This window comes from Anthonomus grandis, chromosome 13 (genome assembly GCF_022605725.1).
Source record: "Anthonomus grandis grandis chromosome 13, icAntGran1.3, whole genome shotgun sequence".
In the NCBI taxonomy this organism is placed as follows: Eukaryota; Metazoa; Arthropoda; class Insecta; order Coleoptera; family Curculionidae; genus Anthonomus; species Anthonomus grandis.
Window position 1 is genome coordinate 2,806,352 of NC_065558.1, and position 19,079 is coordinate 2,825,430.

The window sequence follows — 19,079 nt, forward strand, 5'->3', positions numbered from 1 at the left end:
AATTCCAAACAAGGGGACATTTGTTTTAAAAATCAGTTTTTCTTAAGGGTTAAGTTGAGATAAAAAATACAAAATTAACCACATATACTACTGGTTTCACAATACCGATTTTTCCACTTTTTTTCTGGATATTCGATTTTTCTTTCCCATTATACTTACACATTAAGATTTCTTAAATTTTTCTTCTCTAAATTAGACTGGTCCACTAGCAGGGCAGATTTGTATTTCTCCTTTAAAATTTGCCCCACTAACTTCAAATCTGGAGTGGATCTCCAGCAAGTTTTTATCTGGCAACTTCCAGAGAGTCCGTGGCATTTGCAGTTGATTTTCATATTGTGTTTCACAGTCTGGAATAAAGAATTTCTTTTTCAAGAAACATTTATAGATTACATTTATAGCTTCTAACTTTATAGTCAGTTTATCGCAATTAAATGAATATTCTCGTATGTAGATAAACTATGTATGTGGCTAGTTACATATTATGTAAAATGAATGATTATATAAGCCCAAAATATTAATGAAAAGTTTTATATTCTGTAGCATACTAAGGGTGATCATATATTTTGGTCAAAACGTCATACGGATAAGGCAAAAATATTATTTGTTAAATATGGCGCCATAAATTAAATTAAAATGCATATATTTTAATATGACTTAAGTGGATACGATTGCGCTAATTTTTCAGTTTTTATTAGAAATATTTCTCTATTATCTTTTTATACCATGAGGAGTAAAATATAAAATAATTTTTCCAATTTTTCAATACACGCTTTTTAAGGAGAATTTTACAAAAAAACATTGATTAATGTGTGATCAATGTGTGATCTTTTCAAATGTATATTTTGTAGCATGATTATGAAATAAATGTATAATAAATGAAAAATACATGTATAACTTAATTGGCTATGATTGATTATTCACTATTTTTTATTATATGTTTTCATATTTATTTAGTAGTTTCAATTTTATTTTTATATTGTTTTTTTTATTTTTCTCATGAGAAAATGGCGACTTTTATCGAATATATAAATCATTTATGGATTTCTTTCTCTTAATGGACTCCAATATCGTCAGCATTTTAAAACCAATTCCTCTAAGAGAGATTAGGTCGTTTATTTTGTTTTTGTTGTTAGAAGATATGCTTTGTTTTTTTATTTGTTTAAATTTAAATTTATTTTAAGTTTCAACGTTGTAGGTCTAAAAACCGAAAGTCCAAAGTCAAAGAATAATGCGTTTAAATTAATTATTAAGTAGGATTTTAAGTACTGTCTGAAGTCACTCGAAAGTATAGCTGACTTTAGACAGAAGAAAACAAAAAATAAATAAAATTCCAAAAAGGTGGTAGAATAAAAATAATAGTGAATATTTCCAGGTTAATAATACATGTATCTGCACGATTTTTCGCAAAATTTAATTAAATTTATTAACGCAGCTATTAAAGAAAATCCTAAAAAACTGTCCGAAGTCAATTCATTTTACTGTAGCAAAGTTTACAGAATAGAATAGTATTTTATTCTGTAAACTTTGACTGTAGTTCAATATCATTTACTGGATGAAAAATAAATCTTAGTAGATAATTATTTTGGTTATAAAATTGTAATTATTCAATTCATTTATAGGGATTTTTGTTATCAGACCTATGGGAAAAACATTTTCTTTTCTCTCCTGATAGCTGTAGTATAAATATTACATATACTCTTTATCCAATCAGTCTCAAGCCTTTTCTTATTTATATTTTGCAACTGCCAAATGTGAACAAGCGTTCTATGTGGGCTCGCTACCTCTCGCATACAGATGATTGGTTTTCACCATAATTCTTAACATAAATGTGCATTTTTTACAATGAAGTTTACGTTGTAAAAATGCACAGGTTATGCAAAATACAACTGATTATAAATTTAGTGGTTTTTTCTACACTGTGCATATTAGTCTGCCAAAGCTGGCAAAACCTCCCTTTGAGAATGCCCAATGAGTTTTCAAATAGAACGCTTGTAAATGAGAATTTGTGATTATACAACTTGTTGACTCAGATTTGCTTAATCTTTGTACGTTGCCAGTAACCATGGTCGGATTGAATATGTATGTATAATATCTATAATATAATATTTCTTTCATCCTTCATTTTCACAGCAAATATTTTGTAGATAGTTACTAATTGACGACATTACAACTCAAGAATCATGAACTTTTCCAGGTATTCCAGTAAAAATATCTGTATACGTTCTTTCATAATCACTTATGGCTTGACGTGTAATTGTTTTGCAAATCGTGCCTATTTGTATAGGATTCTTAAGGATAAGGATAAGGATTCCTGATTTCCTAAGAAATGGAAATATATTTGGAACTGATAATAATAAGAATAATCCCTAAATGGAATCATCTTTCTTCCCTTGCCATTTCTTGTGTTAACACTAAGAATCTTGTATTTTGCTAAAAAATGAAGACCTATGAAGTTCGAATTCTTTTTGCGCAAAATCCTTCGATGGAATTTTACCCAGTTCGTTCGCCGTTTCTTCTGATGATGGTTTTACAACTTCCAACTGTGAATATTAGTTAGGTCATATTCATGCATTTTTTATTCACTGGGGTTTCAATATTTATGAAAGACCCATTAATGCAACCGAAAATTCCTGGTAAACCTGATTTCTAAAACATCAATACATTGAAAAAGACCACTCGGCTTTCATTTTTAAAACTGGACTTACTTTTCTAAACTCTGTTTCAGTAGCCCTTTTTTTTGGATGAGTCATCGGTATTTTAATAATTTCTGGGACCATGGCAAGAAGAAAGGAAAGTCCATAATTCTATTTACTATATAATAATAATAATAATAATAATAATAATAATAATAATAATAATAATAATAATAATAATAATAATAATAATAATAATAATAATAATAATAATAATAATAATAATAATAATAATAATAATAATAATAATAATAATGGGCACATTTCCAACAGGCAACTTGCCCAATAACAGGAAACAGTTGCAAAACAATGAAAAATACAGTTTAAAGAAAAAAAACACAAAACAAATCTAAAAGAATGAATGAAAAGAAAAGAAAATAAGTAAAGTCACAATCTCAAGTTATCCAAAAAATTAGAACAAATAACTTTTAATATTATCTAAAAACCCAATTATAAAAGTTTAACAAGATAATTACATAAATTCAATAAAATTAAATTAAATTAACTTCAATATACCTACTAACTATAACTTAAACACATGGGTCTTAATCCCAAGAGTAATGATCCACCAAGATATCGACAATCATAATATGAACCGGAGAGAAATTTATATTACACATGTGACAGATCCGATTAAATATAGCGCATATTGTATATATAACGGCGATTTCAACAGGATGTTAGTATAAGGCCTTGGCAGAAAGAATGTTAGGGGATGTCTAGCATTAAGCCTAGGCACCATGAAACGTACACCAGAAAGAAGTACAGGACTATCAATGAATCTACTCAGTAACCCATGCAGGAATTTTATACAGAGAAGATCATTCTTCTGAGATGTAATGGATGTAGATTGAACTGTTCCAATAGTTACCGATGATCAAACCCTCTAACTGGATATATTCCATCCTGCCTGAAACTTAGCAAATCTACGCCGAACAGAATCAAGAAGACCAACATGATTCTGATAGAGCGGGTTCCATATAATGCAGCCAAACTCCAGTTTTGATCTCACAAAGCAACAGAAAAGCAGTCTTTATCTAGATTCCAAAGTAAAGCTCTGAGAACTTCTAATTATGAACCCAAGCCTTCTCAGGGCTGTATACCCCCCCGTATCGAATTTTTTCACCAAAAATTGATTTTTTTCGAAATAAAACTAAGTATACCAGCGTCTTATTCTGATCATCTAGATTACGAAAACACCGGGTTATAACAGGATCCGAGTAGAACTAAGGGAATGAGAGCACTTTAAAAATCCTGAAAAAGTCGTTTTCGACGTCCGTTTTTGAGGCCAAAAATGGGCATCAAAAATGCCATATCTCGGCTATCGTAAAAGCTACGATCTTGCGGATAGTCTCGTTGGATTCAGAATGACGAAACTAAGGCAAAACCGTTGGAATTTTCCCGATAGCTCCTATAGAAGCCAAGATATAGAACTTCAAAGTTAGGGTTTTTTCATTTTTCGGGTATAAGCGATACCTCTCGCATACAGATGATTTGGTTAAATTAAATTTCAAAAAAGAAAGTTTGGTCCAATTGGTCTAACCCAACGAGTTATATACCCACTCGACCGGTCAAAAATCGGCCCCACGATACGTGTGAAAAAAATAAAAACGATTTTCGGCCTCGTTCCCACCTAGAGATCGCGGATGATTTATTTTCATCTACTGGTGCGGTGAGGTCCAACCATTATGAACCGAAATATTTTCACACAAAAGGCATCTGGGTGGCCACGCCCTTTTCTTCGGCCATCGCGTTTCGGACCCACGGGTTATTATTATGGGATTATTATCGTGGTAGTGGACCACACGCGCGATCATCCTTCTATTGTCTTTTTTTATTTCTCTCTTTATTTATTCTTCTCCGGAGGGGAAGAAGACAAAGTTGCATTTAAGTAATTTATCACCCTCTAGCTTTTTTTCATCCTGAAGCAAGAGAAGCTGAACAGCAACCGGAAAAAAAATCATATTTTTAAGACTGTGCCCAAATAACCCTAAAATTCAGATAAGTCATCTGTAGTATTTAGTACATTATTAAATGAGGGTGAAGGTCGAAGACTTTTAAGCACATAGTAATAGGATCGTTAGAAGAAATGGGACGGTTGAGAGGTTGGTTAAAACAGCCAAGAAATCTTTACTCTGTCCCCATTTAGAAAAAGGCGACTCTAAATCCAAACTCCAAACATTTTTAATTAATTATATAATAAGCACCCCACAATCCACAATAAAAGTTTCAATATCTTACCATCATTCTCACAAAAACATAAAATGGATATTTTATTCAGATATAGTGAGGAAAAAAACAAACAAAAACAGAAAACTTATGCAGCCAACAAAAGGAAAACTAAACGTCATACGTTTGAGGTTAGATTGAGGGACTTGGAGGTTTAGCTTTATGTAAAGAACTAAGACAAAATTGTTTAGCTCTTTATTTTGACCCTAAATCGTATAAAATCAGAGGTAGTACCATCACAGCTGAAAGAGAGTTATACAGTTTCAAGAAATTCTTCATTTTTCAAAAAATTTTGTCACATAAATTTTGATATGCGAATTTCCGTACAACACAGCCAATAAACAATCCCTATATCAAAAGGTTTGAAGGATGGAAAATGTCTGAAGATAGACCTTCTAACTCTTCAATTGATTTACCACGAATCCCAGCGAGTATTGAGACTGACATCAATTCAGCACCATCTAATCTATCAAGCAATACTGATAATCTTCTAAGTGATTTATTTGCTGGCTCAATCAGTGCATTTGAAATTTTGGAGGAAACAGAGAATACTGATTGTAGTCCGTTGAGTAAAAGTCTTGAAAATTAATTAGCATACAATTATTTAAGCTTTGAGGAAAATATGACTGATTATTCTGAAGTTGATATAGAATACCTACCAAAATTTGATTTTAAACAGAATTCTAAACAACCAGATATTAAATAGAGTTCCAATCCTCAACTAGACTTTTGACTTAAGCCAAAACATCAACTACAAGACAAAAACGCAACCGGTTTGAAGATTTCTATTTGCTAATTTTTAGGTAATTTAAATATAATATATATTTTAAGTTTTTTACTAAGTAAGGGAGAATGTAGTATTTAGTATTCATAAAGTAAAATAGTTAGGTTAAGAGAGATTGATGGCTTTACTTATGGATGGTATTACATCATCCTGAAGACAAATAAGATTGGAGTCATCTGCCCAATATCATCAAGAAGTTCCTTGGCGATGACACAATACAATTTGGAAAAATATTTAGGTCTAGTAAGAAACGATCCAAACTTACCATCCTCCCCACTTGATTATTATGCAAATTCGTACTGGAATGTATATCTCCAGCCCTCTCCCTCGAATCCAGAAACATCTTGGAAAACCTCACTCCATACTTCAAATTATGGGAGCATCCGCCCCATTTAAAGGACGTAGGCTGTTCCATAGTGACCCCATTCTCTTTAGGGCTCGGGTAGTATTGCATATTGGGCAAAGGGTCCTGATACGTCGGCCCTAAGTTAGGATAATATCCAGCTGACTTGGAAAGTTCGTCGGGAATCCTCTTATTTGGAATGTACCGATAGTTTTCCTTATATAGTAGATCTCGAGTGTTGCGCAATTTGTAGATTTTCTGGTCGCATCCGCAGTTTTGTAGGGCGGCTGAGCTGCATGCTCTAGCAACTGAGATGGTCACCCCTGCGGAGGCTAAAGCATAGGAAAACGCTGTTTCTCGGTAACCTGGAAGAAGGAATGACTTTTGTAAGTGTTTTAAAGTGTCCAGGAATTTTTTTTCTGTTTATAGGTTAAAACACCCAAAACTTGTAGTGTTTTTGCAGGATATTTCCAATTTTATTTGTTAAAAATTTTGAGGCAGTTAAATGATTTTAGAAAGTTAAATTCAAAAAATTGAGATACATATGAATTGCAAACATGCTTCTTTAGTTAAGGGCAATCTATCGATAGAATTATTAAATTCATTCAGAGTAAGCGGAAAACCAGAAACAAAATTATTTTTGTCCAAGCACGTGTAGGCATAATTTAATTCTTCTATGAACTCAACATTTATTTTCACCCAGAATATTCGAAATCTCCATGCATTAATTATGGATATTTAGTGATTTTGTACAAGCCAATAAACTTTATCTAATAGAGTTTCATTGAACTTCCAAAAGGTATTTTCAAAAGAATAATTAGTTTACCTGAGTCCAATGGAGAGATTTTTTTGAGAAGCTATTGGATCCATATTTTTATCAGACAGTTCATCTTTTCTTAAAAAAATTAATAGGACATAATTTAATATCACGTAAAGGCACTGGAGGAATAAAAATGAATAGAAACTGAACTTCTTTTTTTCTAGATTAATTAGACGTCCATCTCTTGTCAAAAACTGTATATTAATATTAATAAATATCTTGGATGTCTTATGGATTTACGAAATACTTAATCTCATGGCTTCAATAAAATGAGAAGTCATTGGTCAAACAATAATAAAAGCGATTGAACATTGAACAATTCCAATGGATGTGTTTAACATGAGTACCAAGGTAGTACCATTTAATGGACCTATTGCGCAACTGTATGTTATCATTAGACCTCCATCCATTTCGTAGTTAGTTGAATATATTGTGGATGGCGAAAAGTTAGGACTTTCTATTTCTCATATTATTTTGCATCAACAAATTATCAGTTTTCTGGAAAATTTTATTTAGTGGTCAACCCTATGGATCCATTGGTTTTTTTAAAGAAATTAAACGGATGTCCACTGGACATTCATATTTCAAAGAATAGGAAACCTTTGGATGTTCATTGGATAGATTTTCACTCTCTGGGTAAATTTTAATAGAACATTAACTTGCTTGTGAGAAGGGTGATAATAATTCCAGGAAATAGATTAGAGCGCAGCATATGTCGTTTGCCAGCAACCTATTTATAGTCCGCGCACGCTGTTATTTAATCGAATTAACATCTCCGTATCTCCTGAAATTCCCAAGGAATTTTAATATTTTTTTGTCAAGATATTAACAATCAATAACTAAATCGATTTATAGTGATTATAAACCTCTACAAACTAAAGTTTTTTTGTGAAAATTCCTTCAAAAGTCGATGTTAAAGAAATGAAAAATACTTCCAAAGGATTTGAATTAATGTTTTTTTTTTATAATAAATATCTAAATGCATTTGACATGGTCGCAAACCTCTACAAATAAAAGTTTTTTGGTGAAAAATTATTGAATTGTTAGATCTTAAAAAATATAAAGGGTTATGTAACTCCTAATGGCTATAAGGAAAAGTTTTTTCCTTATTCTTAGGCAGTTATACTCGTTTATTACATCTAACTCAATAATTTTTAAACAAAAAATTTTTGTCTGTAGAGGTTCGCAACCATCTCAAATCAGTTTACATATTTATTATATATTACAGGAAAAAGTTTAATTCAAATCCTTTGGAAGTTAACCTGTTAATTAATTTTTACAAAAAAACATTAGTTTGTCGCGATTTATACCCACTATAAACCGATTTAGTTATCCATTGTTAATATCTAGAGAAAAAATTATTAAGACTCCTTTGGAGTTCCAGGAGATACGGAGAGAGACATATGCTGCGTTCACGATTTTGGTTCCTGGTTACCAACCAAACACTAACTTCATTTTTGCATACATTAATTTTGCGGCATTTCGAATTCAAATAAGCAATAAATTTGCTAGATTATAATAAAATACTTAATTACACATTTTTATTTATATTTTGGCATCCAATACTTAATAGATACTTCACAAATATTCTGTCTTTTATAATATTATAACCTAGAAGCATGCGATGTATAGGTTAATAACTGAGGTTGTAAATAATTTAAACTCAAATAAAAGGTGTTTAGCGGTATTTTTGGATCTTGCCAAGGCATTTGATACCGTCCCTCATAGGGATCTTCTCAATGTACTTGAAAGATATGGAATAAGGGGAAGAGCCCTTCAGCTCTTCTCTAGTTATCTGTCGGAGCGGTATCAGATGGTAAGGCTAAATAATGTGTTGAGTGAAAAACGAAAAATAAAAATTGGCATTCCTCAAGGAACGGTCTTAGGCGCGATATTATTTATAACATATTTAAACTCCCTTTTAAAATTACAGATTGATGGGTTAACAGTATCTTATGCTGATGACACGGCAATTGTTGTTTCGGGAGATTCTTGGGAAAGCATAAGGGACAAATCCATGAACATATTGGTAGAAATAAAAAACTGGCTAGAAACTTCTAAGCTAACTTTGAATTTAACAAAAACTAATTACATAGCTTTTTCTTTGACTAGTGTAAATAGACCTGAGTATACCTCGATTTTATTTAATGATGATTGCATTAAGGAGACCTCATCTACAAAATATCTCGGAATTATAATCGACAAAAATTTAAAGTGGAAAACACATATTGATCATGTCTCCAACAAAGTTCGAAAACTTGTTCATAAATTTTACTTGCTAAGAGAATTTTTGAATAAAAAAACACTCACTATCATTTATAAAGCATTTGTAGAGTCAATTTTAAAATACGGAATACGGGTGTGGGGAGGACTTTATAATAACAGCTTATATAAGTTAAATATAATACAGAAGTACATTTTAAAAATAATTCTTAAGAAAAACCGTTTATATCCTTCTCATTTGCTTTTTAATAAAGATATTCTAGATATTAGATCGTTATATATACTTACAACATGTTCCTATATACACACTCAACCTAACTTAAAGATTTTGATAGATCGTTCCTATGAAACAAGAGCTAGATATCACGAGCACATAAAAATTCCGACAAGTTTAAATAATCTTAATCTGAGGTATATAAACTACTTTGGCCCAAAACTTTATAACTTATTACCAAGAGAGGTAAAAATATGTTCTAGAATGAAAAGATTTAAATTACTAACAAAGAATGTAATCTTTGAAAATCACCATCAATTTGTAAGGATTTTTAACTAGTTTTTAGGTAGATTTAGGAGATCATTGATGTTAACATTACTAATCTTTTGATTGTATATGCAAATTGTTATAGTAGAATTGTTTTTGTTTTGGTTTTCACGGTGTAGAATAATATTACAAATAAATGTAACAAATTATTACAAAACTTTACTACGCACATACAGATGTTTTTACATCTAGGTGTTGAGTACTAAGAGTTGTATTAGATATAGCTATAGTTTAATTTTTGAAATAATTAAATAATATCATTCTATTGTAATAACTGATATATTGTGAAAATAAACATATTTTCTAGAAGAAGTTTCTTCTAGGAAACAAATAAAAAAAAAAAAAAAAAAAGAAGGATGACTTCATTGACACCGTGTCCAATCAATTTATTTGAAGAATATTTGTACAAATTTTCAACTCTCTAACTTTAGTCGTTTTTGACTTATGCACAAGCTGATAGGATGTTCTTGAAAAAAATACCACATTTTCCGAAGAAAAATTATTTTTTAGCTTCCTGTCTATTTTTTCGGAAAACGTTGATAGAGGTGTCCAATCAATTTATTTGAAGAATATTTGTACAAATTTTCAACTCTCTAACTTTCGTCGTTTTTGACTTATGCACAAGCTGATAGGATGTTCTTGAAAAAAATACCACATTTTCCGAAGAAAAATTATTTTTTAGCTCCCTGTCTATTTTTTCGAAAAACGTTGACAGAGGTGTCCAATCATTTTATTTGAAGAATATTTGTACAAATTTTCAACTCTCTAACTTTCGTCGTTTTTGACTTATGCACAAGCTGATAGGATGTTCTTGAAAAAAATACCACATTTTCCGAAGAAAAATTATTTTTTAGCTTCCTGTCTATTTTTTCGGAAAACGTTGATAGAGGTGTCCAATCAATTTATTTGAAGAATATTTGTACAAATTTTCAACTCTCTAACTTTCGTCGTTTTTGACTTATGCACAAGCTGATAGGATGTTCTTGAAAAAAATACCACATTTTCCGAAGAAAAATTATTTTTTAACTCCCTGTCTATTTTTTCGAAAAACGTTGATAGAGGTGTCCAATCAATTTATTTGAAGAATATCTGTACAAATTTTCAACTCTCTAACTTTCGTCGTTTTTGACTTATGCACAAGCTGATAGGATGTTCTTGAAAAAAATACCACATTTTCCGAAGAAAAATTATTTTTTAGCTCCCTGTCTATTTTTTCGAAAAACGTTGATAGAGGTGTCCAATCATGTTATTTGAAGAATATTTGTACAAATTTTCAACTCTCTAACTTTCGTCGTTTTTGACTTATGCACAAGCTGATAGGATGTTCTTGAAAAAAATACCACATTTTCCGAAGAAAAATTATTTTTTAGCTCCCTGTCTATTTTTTCGAAAAACGTTGACAGAGGTGTTCAATCATTTTATTTGAAGAATATTTGTACAAATTTTCAACTCTCTAACTTTCGTCGTTTTTGACTTCGCATGTGAAAGGATCGATTTGAATTCCCTTTTTTTCAATATATCTATGTGACCCACTTCAGACTTCTTTATCATTTTAAAAATATTAATTATTATTAGTGTTTAGTGTAAATCTAGTGCAACATAGTTTTAGTTATTAAACGAGTTTCACTCTTTCTTTTGCTTTATAATAAAGAATGCAACTCAGTTTCTGCTAATTATAATAATTTATTATATCACTTTTTTTTCTTCTGGCAAACATGGAATACTAAACATGTTTATCAACAAAATATCCCCTCTGCTCCCTGTGTAGATGTGCGCTCAATCCAAAGCAGCCAATGTTTATTCTAGTGTATTCAATGTTCTAAGAGGAGAAATTTCTGGAATTAAGAAATTGTCAAAGTCAAGGCAGTCAAGAGTGTCACTAACATCACTACTGTCAACATTTCCTAATGTCAACTCACCCTAAGAGGGCCGCCGCCCGAAATTCCGCTTTAACGAATTAAGTTTCATGGGTCTGTTGCGACTGTAGCCCGTGTACCTGCAATAAGTCAACAAAAATATCGAGAGAAAGAACTTGGATATAGACAGAGAGGATTAGCTACTTGTCACTTTGCCAATCGCCATAGATATCCTCGATACCATTCACTTGGACCTTAAATAAGTCATTAAGAACAACTTCTCTTCTTGTCGATCACGACTTACTTCTATTGCGACAACGACTACTCTGTGAGGACTTTTCTGACCGCAGATCAGGGGATAGATACTCCTTGACTTCAATTTCGTTCGACAACAAATAGTTTTAAGATGTACAAAAATATTTAATCTCAAGTTCAATCTCTCTAAATAGTTTAATATAATTAAAACCGATTGAAGTGTAACGAATTAAACCGCCTGTCCGATCGCAATTACCAATAATGTAAATTTTCCAATCACATTCGAGCCGATTGACTCTTAACCGAACTGCGCTTAGGTAGCACACGGTTAATCCGACGAAAGCAATCATTCCTAAATCTGTCGTGAGCGCGTTTACGGCGCATCATAATGAGCAATTCTCAGTCAATCAGCACGGTACGCGGTGCCATGCTGCGCGGTTTTTTGTCCAGCCCGGTGGCCGCATTTGTTGCATCTAAATTGCGCATATATCGCTTTTAGCTCTCGACTCTCCGGCTCTTTATTTTTAATCGGAACGATATCGTTTTCTGACTTGAGTTGACAGCCGCCCGACCACCGGCACAGATTGCACAGAAATCATTGAATCCCGTATAATACCCATGGATCATGCTCATCTTCGTGACATGTCCGCGCTGATGAGCTTTTAACTTGGATTTTTATCTTAATGGATGTTTTAGCAGTGGCGTGATTTAAAAACTGAACCCCTAAGTGAAGCAATTGTTTCTTTTTTTAATGTTTGGATTGGCAGTGATTATCTGCACCAAAAAGTGACAAGCCTCTAGCCAAAGAAATTTCAGGAAATAAACTTAAGGTGTGATCTTTGGCTTGTGAATGAAAAAGTGACTACATGACTCACGTGGAGACAGACCATAGGCTCTTGTATGAAGAAGACTGCTGAAGAGGTCCCAATGAACAACCGCACTAGAAAGCACTACCATATCTCAAGAAACAAAATTCTTCATCTCTGAGAACCTGAAGACAATCTGCTTTATTAATTAATTCTACAGGTGCTTTTATCACTCATTAAAATTAAAATGTGTTAAACAGAATATTATTGCTGCCCACTAAATCTAAAACTTACAGGGATTCCAAACATTTTAGTGATGATGAGTTTTGTTACTACTATTTGTTTGTTCTGTATTCCATGATTAAGGTTGATTCAATGATTGAAAATTTTTAATAAAATCATTACACATGTTTTTGGTCTTCATGCCGCTATAAAAACTCCAGGCCATTAGCCTTATGAATAAGGGAAAATATTAAATTTATGATAAGGCTAAGAAAAAATGCACTTTTCAAGTATAACAGAAGTGGGTCAGAAACATCATTATTTGAATACAGGCAACTGAGAAATTTAGTTACTATGACAGTTAGAAATGAAATAAAAGCATATCTTAATTATCAGTTTAAAAAGAGTTTTGGCGCCTTTTAAAAAAACTTAATATAAGTGGTTCATCTTCTTGTGCTGATAATGTGTGTGATCTTCAAACTTTTTGTAATTATTTTTCAAATAGTGTTCCGAAAGTTACATCTAATAAAACATCCCCATTCTTGCAGAAGTACTTCAATAATTCTTTGGCAACAAACAAGTTTAAATTTTCGCAGGTTGATGAGACAAAATATAATATCGCACTTAAAATCAAATTCTCTGGACCAGACAGACTGGTTAAATTTGGTTAGTGAAGGAAGCAGCAGAACATTAAGAAAACATTGCTTTATAAAATTCATTTCAAAATTATCAGAGAGATCTTCTGGAAATATGGTTCTATATAAATTCCTTTATTAATGTTTAATGCTAGAGAAGTCATGATCCTAATTAGTGTCTTTAAGAAAAAGTGAAAAACTTCTGGATTTTCGCTTTTCGAGTTCTGGCAATGAGAGAAACTAACATTTCTTAAAAACTTGCATTTTTTCAGAACAAGTTAAACAAAACTTTCAACGATTTCCAAGGGAAAATGTGCAATTTTAGAGAGGTCATACCCCTGGTAAAAGAATTTATGAAAAGCTGCTTTTTTAAATAAATATTCCATACAATTTTTTTTGAAGATAACATTTAATAATAACTTGAAATATCATAGTCCTTGTCCGGGAAAAATATAAAATTTTCCAGAAAAACTGAAAATTCTTAAAAACTTTGATCAGATTTTAAAATGAATGGAATAACGCTTTTAAAGATCCAGGTCTGATTTGTTTACGAATTTTTCAATTAAGTCTGGATAATTTCTAATGGAACTTAAGCCCATTGCTTTCTGTCAACTTAAGCATTACTTTTCAAGTCTGGTATACCAAAATGTTAAACAGATTTCAATCAAAGTTAAAGTTAGTTGGAATCTTTTGTTAATCTCACCAAGGCCTTCGACTCTATAAACCTTACTGTATTATAAAGTTCGATATTAAAGTAGTTCAGAACCTATTTGTAAGAGTAAAATCACTGCACCAAAAAGTGACAAGCCTCTAGCCAAAGAAATTTCAGGAAATAAACTTAAGGTGTGATCTTTGGCTTGTGAATGAAAAAGTGACTATTTGACTCACGTGGAGACAGACCATAGGATCTTGTATGAAGAAGACTGCTGAAGAGGTCCCAATGAACAACCGCACCAGAAAGCACTACCATATCTCAAGAAACAAAATTCTTTATCTCTGAGAACCTGAAGACAATCTGCTTTATTAAATAATTCTAGAGGTGCTTTTATCACTCATTAAAATTAAAATGTGTTAAACAGAATATATTTGCTGCCCACTAAATCTAAAACTTACAGGGATTCCAAACATTTTAGTGATGATGAGTTTTGTTACTACTATTTGTTTGTTCTGTATTCCATGACTAAGGTTGATTCAATGATTGAAAATTTTAATAAAATCATTACACATGTTTTTGATCTTCATGCCGCTATAAAAACTCCAGGCCATTAGCCCCATGAATAAGGGAAAATATTTAATTTATAATAAGGCTAAGAAAAAATGCACTTTTCAAGTATAACAGAAGTGGGTCAGAAACATCATTATTTGAATACAGGCAACTGAGAAATTTAGTTACTATGACAGTTAGAAATGAAATAAAAGCATATCTTAATTATCAGTTTAAAAAGAGTTTTGGCGACTTTTAAAAAAACTTAATATAAGTGGTTCATCTTCTTGTGCTGATAATGTGTGTGATCTTCAAACTTTTTGTAATTATTTTTCAAATAGTGTTCCGAAAGTTACATCTAATAAAATATCCCCATTCTTGCAGAAGTACTTCAATAATTCTTTGGCAACAAATAAGTTTGAATTTTCGCAGGTTGATGAGACAAAATATAATATCGCACTTAAAATCAAATTCTCTGGACCAGACAGACTGGTTAAATTTGGTTAGTGAAGGAAGCAGCAGAACATTAAGAAAACATTGCTTTATAAAATTCATTTCAAAATTATCAGAGAGATCTTCTGGAAATATGGTTCTATATAAATTCCTTTATTAATGTTTAATGCTAGAGAAGTCATGATCCTAATTAGTGTCTTTAAGAAAAAGTGAAAAACTTCTGGATTTTCGCTTTTCGAGTTCTGGCAATGAGAGAAACTAACATTTCTTAAAAACTTGCATTTTTTCAGAATAAATTAAACAAAACTTTCAACGATTTCCAAGGGAAAATGTGCAATTTTAGAGAGGTCATACCCCTGGTAAAAGAATTTATGAAAAGCTGCTTTTTTAAATAAATATTCCATACAATTTTTTTTGAAGATAACATTTAATAATAACTTGAAATATCATAGTCCTTGTCCGGGAAAAATATAAAATTTTCCAGAAAAACTGAAAATTCTTAAAAACTTTGATCAGATTTTAAAATGAATGGAATAACGCTTTTAAAGATCCAGGTCTGATTTGTTTACGAATTTTTCAATTAAGTCTGGATAATTTCTAATGGAACTTAAGCCCATTGCTTTCTGTCAACTTAAGCATTACTTTTCAAGTCTGGTATACCAAAATGTTAAACAGATTTCAATCAAAGTTAAAGTTAGTTGGAATCTTTTGTTAATCTCACCAAGGCCTTCGACTCTATAAACCTTACTGTATTATAAAGTTCGATATTAAAGTAGTTCAGAACCTATTTGTAAGAGTAAAATCACTGCACCAAAAAGTGACAAGCCTCTAGCCAAAGAAATTTCAGGAAATAAACTTAAGGTGTGATCTTTGGCTTGTGAATGAAAAAGTGACTATTTGACTCACGTGGAGACAGACCATAGGATCTTGTATGAAGAAGACTGCTGAAGAGGTCCCAATGAACAACCGCACCAGAAAGCACTACCATATCTCAAGAAACAAAATTCTTTATCTCTGAGAACCTGAAGACAATCTGCTTTATTAAATAATTCTAGAGGTGCTTTTATCACTCATTAAAATTAAAATGTGTTAAACAGAATATATTTGCTGCCCACTAAATCTAAAACTTACAGGGATTCCAAACATTTTAGTGATGATGAGTTTTGTTACTACTATTTGTTTGTTCTGTATTCCATGACTAAGGTTGATTCAATGATTGAAAATTTTAATAAAATCATTACACATGTTTTTGATCTTCATGCCGCTATAAAAACTCCAGGCCATTAGCCCCATGAATAAGGGAAAATATTTAATTTATAATAAGGCTAAGAAAAAATGCACTTTTCAAGTATAACAGAAGTGGGTCAGAAACATCATTATTTGAATACAGGCAACTGAGAAATTTAGTTACTATGACAGTTAGAAATGAAATAAAAGCATATCTTAATTATCAGTTTAAAAAGAGTTTTGGCGACTTTTAAAAAAACTTAATATAAGTGGTTCATCTTCTTGTGCTGATAATGTGTGTGATCTTCAAACTTTTTGTAATTATTTTTCAAATAGTGTTTCGAAAGTTACATCTAATAAAACATCCCCATTCTTGCAGAAGTACTTCAATAATTCTTTGGCAACAAACAAGTTTAAATTTTCGCAGGTTGATGAGACAAAATATAATATCGCACTTAAAATCAAATTCTCTGGACCAGACAGACTGGTTAAATTTGGTTAGTGAAGGAAGCAGCAGAATATTAAGGAAACATTGCTTTATAAAATTCATTTCAAAATTATCAGAGAGATCTTCTGGAAATATGGTTCTATATAAATTCCTTTATTAATGTTTAATGCTAGAGAAGTCATGATCCTAATTAGTGTCTTTAAGAAAAAGTGAAAAACTTCTGGATATTCGCTTTTCGAGTTCTGGCAATGAGAGAAACTAACATTTCTTAAAAACTTGCATTTTTTCAGAACAAATTAAACAAAACTTTCAACGATTTCCAAGGAAAAATGTGCAATTTTAGAGAGGTCATACCCCTGGTAAAAGAATTTATGAAAAGCTGCTTTTTTAAATAAATATTCCACACAATTTTTTTTGAAGATAACATTTAATAATAACTTGAAATATCATAGTCCTTGTCCGGGAAAAATATAAAATTTTCCAGAAAAACTGAAAATTCTTAAAAACTTTGATCAGATTTTAAAATGAATGGAATAACGCTTTTAAAGATCCAGGTCTGATTTGTTTACGAATTTTTTAATTAAGTCTGGATAATTTCTAATGGAACTTAAGCCCATTGCTTTCTGTCAACTTAAGCATTACTTTTCAAGTTTGGTATGCCAAAATGTTAAACAGATTTCAATCAAAGTTAAAGTCAGTTGGAATCTTTTGTTAATCTCACCAAGGCTTTCGACTCTATAAACCTTACTGTATTATAAAGTTCGATATTAAAGTAGTTCAGAACCTATTTGTAAGAGTAAAATCACTGTCCAGTTGGGTAGAGGTTAGGACTGAAGTTCCTCAACTGAAAAATTCTATTCCCTAACTTTAAAAAATCAACGCTATATAACTACCTACTTCTCCATTCTTTGATAGAATTGGTACAGTGTAATTTCAATTTATTATGTGTGATCTGATCATATTTGGTATATAAGGTGACAATTTAAAAACTGGAAATGGCAATATATTAGGAACGAGGAAATTAATAAAAAAACACTAAAAACTGTCTCTATAAAACAAAGGGGAAATAAAAATAAATATATTATCTTACGCTTTGGATAGGGTGAGATACATCCCTAAAATCTTAAATAGAAAGACTGGGTCGAGTGATACATTATCTTGAAGACTTTGAAAAATGCTTTCCAATTATACCATAGAAAGCTACATTTCAGAAAATTCTTTTCTGTTTATCAAGAAAAACAGTAAATAAAAACATTAATTTGAAATTTTTATTGTTATTTAATTAAATATTGACAATGATTCATGTTATTTTGAAGACAATAATAAAGCCTACTTTATCATTATCTTCATAAAAAATAAGTCAAGAGGCGTTAAATCCGGGGATCTAGAAGGCCATTCAATAGGACCTCTTCTTCCTATCCATTGGTTAGGATAATGATCATCGAACTTATGCCTAACAGGAAATACATAATGAGAATGTGTTCCATACTATTGGAATTATATTAAGCGTTCTTCTAAAGATACAATTCCCTGTATGTCCGTTAGATTCTCTAATCCGCGCACTATTAGTGGTTAGATAGACCTCCGTAGCATTTTAGCATATATGTGGCTATTTAAATTTCCTGAAATAAAAATTAGGGCGATAATCCCGATCTCCCAATACATCAGCGCAAAATTTTTTTCTGGGGGTACTGGATATGCCCTTGTCTAAATACGGATGGGTTCTCATCATTCCAGTAACGACAGTTTTGCTTATTTACGTGCCCAATTAAATAAAAGGTACTCTTAAGAGTGATGCAAATATTTTTGTTCTTGTAGTATTTGTAGCTTATATGGATCCACCTTATGAAATTTAATTACCTTTCTTATTGAATCTCTAGAGCTGCTTGACAAGTTGATAAAGTTGAATTCATTGCACAGAACACAGAATTTTAATATGCGCTGTTCGATATCGGTTGATTTCTGTTTTTATTCGCAACAGAACCAGTTTCTTCAAATTTGGTTACTAATTAAGGTGAACATACTCCGGGCTCATATTTTCTTACATGACCTGGATGCTTTTCGTTAAAACATTGAGCTATCCTTAGGAAATATTTATACTGGGAAACATAATTAGAAATAATGTCTACACATTTTCATTTATTGATTTTTCTATCCTGTCCAAGGTAAGATAATATGCTTGTTTTTGTTCCTCCTTCGTTTTATAGAAACTCTGCAGCGTTTTTTAATTCATGGTCATTTCTTAAAAGTTTTTAAATTGCTGCCCTATATACATATCCGTATTTATATACTCAAGAGTTAAAATGTATGTCACGTCTGGCACTTTTATATTTTTCTTCA

General features: G+C 31.4%; 1 protein-coding gene across 1 annotated transcript in view; it reads right to left on the reverse strand.

Moving 5' to 3' along the window:
- The window catches only part of LOC126744072 (protein Wnt-2), a 51,039-nt gene that overhangs the window by 628 nt on the left and 31,332 nt on the right, over positions 1–19,079 (reverse strand). Inside the window, exons 4-5 of the mRNA XM_050451421.1 lie at positions 5,972–6,414; positions 160–347 (exon numbers count right to left, since the gene is read on the reverse strand). Coding sequence (XP_050307378.1) covers positions 160–347; positions 5,972–6,414 — 631 coding nt within the window. The remainder of the gene's footprint in view (positions 1–159; positions 348–5,971; positions 6,415–19,079) is intronic.